Source organism: Epinephelus moara, unplaced genomic scaffold (assembly GCF_006386435.1).
Source record: "Epinephelus moara isolate mb unplaced genomic scaffold, YSFRI_EMoa_1.0 scaffold1668, whole genome shotgun sequence".
Lineage (NCBI taxonomy): Eukaryota > Metazoa > Chordata > Actinopteri > Perciformes > Serranidae > Epinephelus > Epinephelus moara.
The window spans coordinates 1-1,659 of NW_026079179.1; the positions used below are offsets into that span (position 1 = coordinate 1).

The 1,659-nt window shown below is 46.7% G+C and overlaps 1 protein-coding gene across 1 annotated transcript; it reads right to left on the reverse strand.

Moving 5' to 3' along the window:
- Nucleotides 1-169: 169 nt before the first annotated feature.
- LOC126387054 (E3 ubiquitin-protein ligase UBR2-like) lies at nucleotides 170-1,409 on the reverse strand (the record flags this gene model as incomplete). Its single annotated transcript, XM_050039613.1, has 3 exons — nucleotides 170-547; nucleotides 670-753; nucleotides 1,235-1,409. Coding segments are annotated over 3 exons (463 nt in total), but the record flags the coding sequence as incomplete, so codon positions are not given.
- Between the last annotated feature and the right edge of the window lie 250 nt (nucleotides 1,410-1,659).

Below are 1,659 nucleotides of genomic sequence, written 5' to 3' on the forward strand. Positions count from 1 at the left end.
GCCATACACACCGGCGCCATCTTGACAGATACCCAATCTCTGTATCCAGGTGTATACAGATGTATAAAGGCGTATACAGGTGTGTACAGGTGTATAAAGGCGTGTACAGGTGTATAAAGGCGTATACAGGTGTGTACAGGTGTATACAGGTGTATACAGGTGTGTACAGGTGTATACAGGTGTATAAAGGCATATACAGGTGTGTACAGGTGTATCCAGGTGTATAAAGGCGTATACAGGTGTGTCCAGATGTATACAGGTGTATAAAGGTGTATACAGGTGTTTACAGGTGTGTCCAGGTGTATAAAGATGTATACAGTTGTGTCCAGGTGTATACAGGTGTTTACAGGTGTGTCCAGGTGTACCTGTTGTCCGCAGCAGCAGATGTGGACGCCTCCAGCTCCTCCAGACTCTGCTGAAACAGTTCTTTGTTCTCGTTGATGAAGTGTTTCTGCATCTCCGACATCTGAGCCATGATCTTCTCTCTCCTCAGACGAGCCATCTCCGCCTTCCTCTTCCGCTCCGCCTTATCTTTGTCTCGCACCGTCTGCAGGGACACGACACCACCCAACAGCTGATCAATAATCAGTACTGATCTCATTCTGACAGAAACAATAAGCAGCAGCAGCAGCAGCAGGAGGAAGTCTTCTGATGCTAATAAAGTTTTACCTCCTCCAGTTCTTGTCCTGGGCTGATGGTGATGGTGGAGGTAGAGGATGTTCGTTCTCTCATCGTCTTGATGTTCGCCACCATCTGAACACACAAACACACATTACATCACCACCCGAAAGTCAAACCGCCAGAGGACAGACAGTCCCTGAGACACAGACTCCATGATGTGACTGAGGATAAACAGGGGCCCAGGACGGAGCCCTGTGCAACAGACGCCCGACTGGAAGGACGCCTTGTGGAATGAAGGCCCGGTGGCTCGGAGCCCTGTGGGACGCCCTGAGGACCAGTTTCATTTCACCAACACAAGTATGGAAGGAAATATCCACCGTCCAATCAGGGATGAGAATCAGGTGTTTACAGGTGTTTGTTTACAGATGTTTACAGGTGTTGTTTCCCGTTCAGTTTCGTTCTTTTAAACTTCTTAGTTCTCAGCTTGTGATTGGTTTTCACTTATGAGGTCATATCTGATGGAACAACGTGTAAACTGAAGGAACACACCAGGTGGATCAAACAGGAGACGTTAACCTGCAAGCTGTGACCTCACAGTGACATCAGGACTCACCTTGAGGATCCAGGTGATCATGTCTTTGTGGACCTCCAGGTGAGGAGCGTTCTGCAGACTCTCCAACAGAGCCAGGACACTTCCTGAAGTACTGGGAGCTTCACCTGGACCTGGACACAGTGAGACAGGAGATGGTGGGACAGAACACAGTGAGACAGGTGATGATGTAGGGCACCTGCAGGTGTCAGAACCTTTAACCCTTTACACTCTGACACACAGACAGTTCAGCAGAGCCTACACTGATACTTGTGCTGTCTGTGATGTGACTTCCTTGAGTAACTGCAAACACTTCACCTCCCTAAACTCTGAACGACTCAGAATCAAAAATCTGTTGTTAAAACATAAATAAAAATAAAACTTTTCATCAGATTTTACAAAATTAACACATTTGATCGCAAAAGATTTTAAAAATAGAAACATAAATA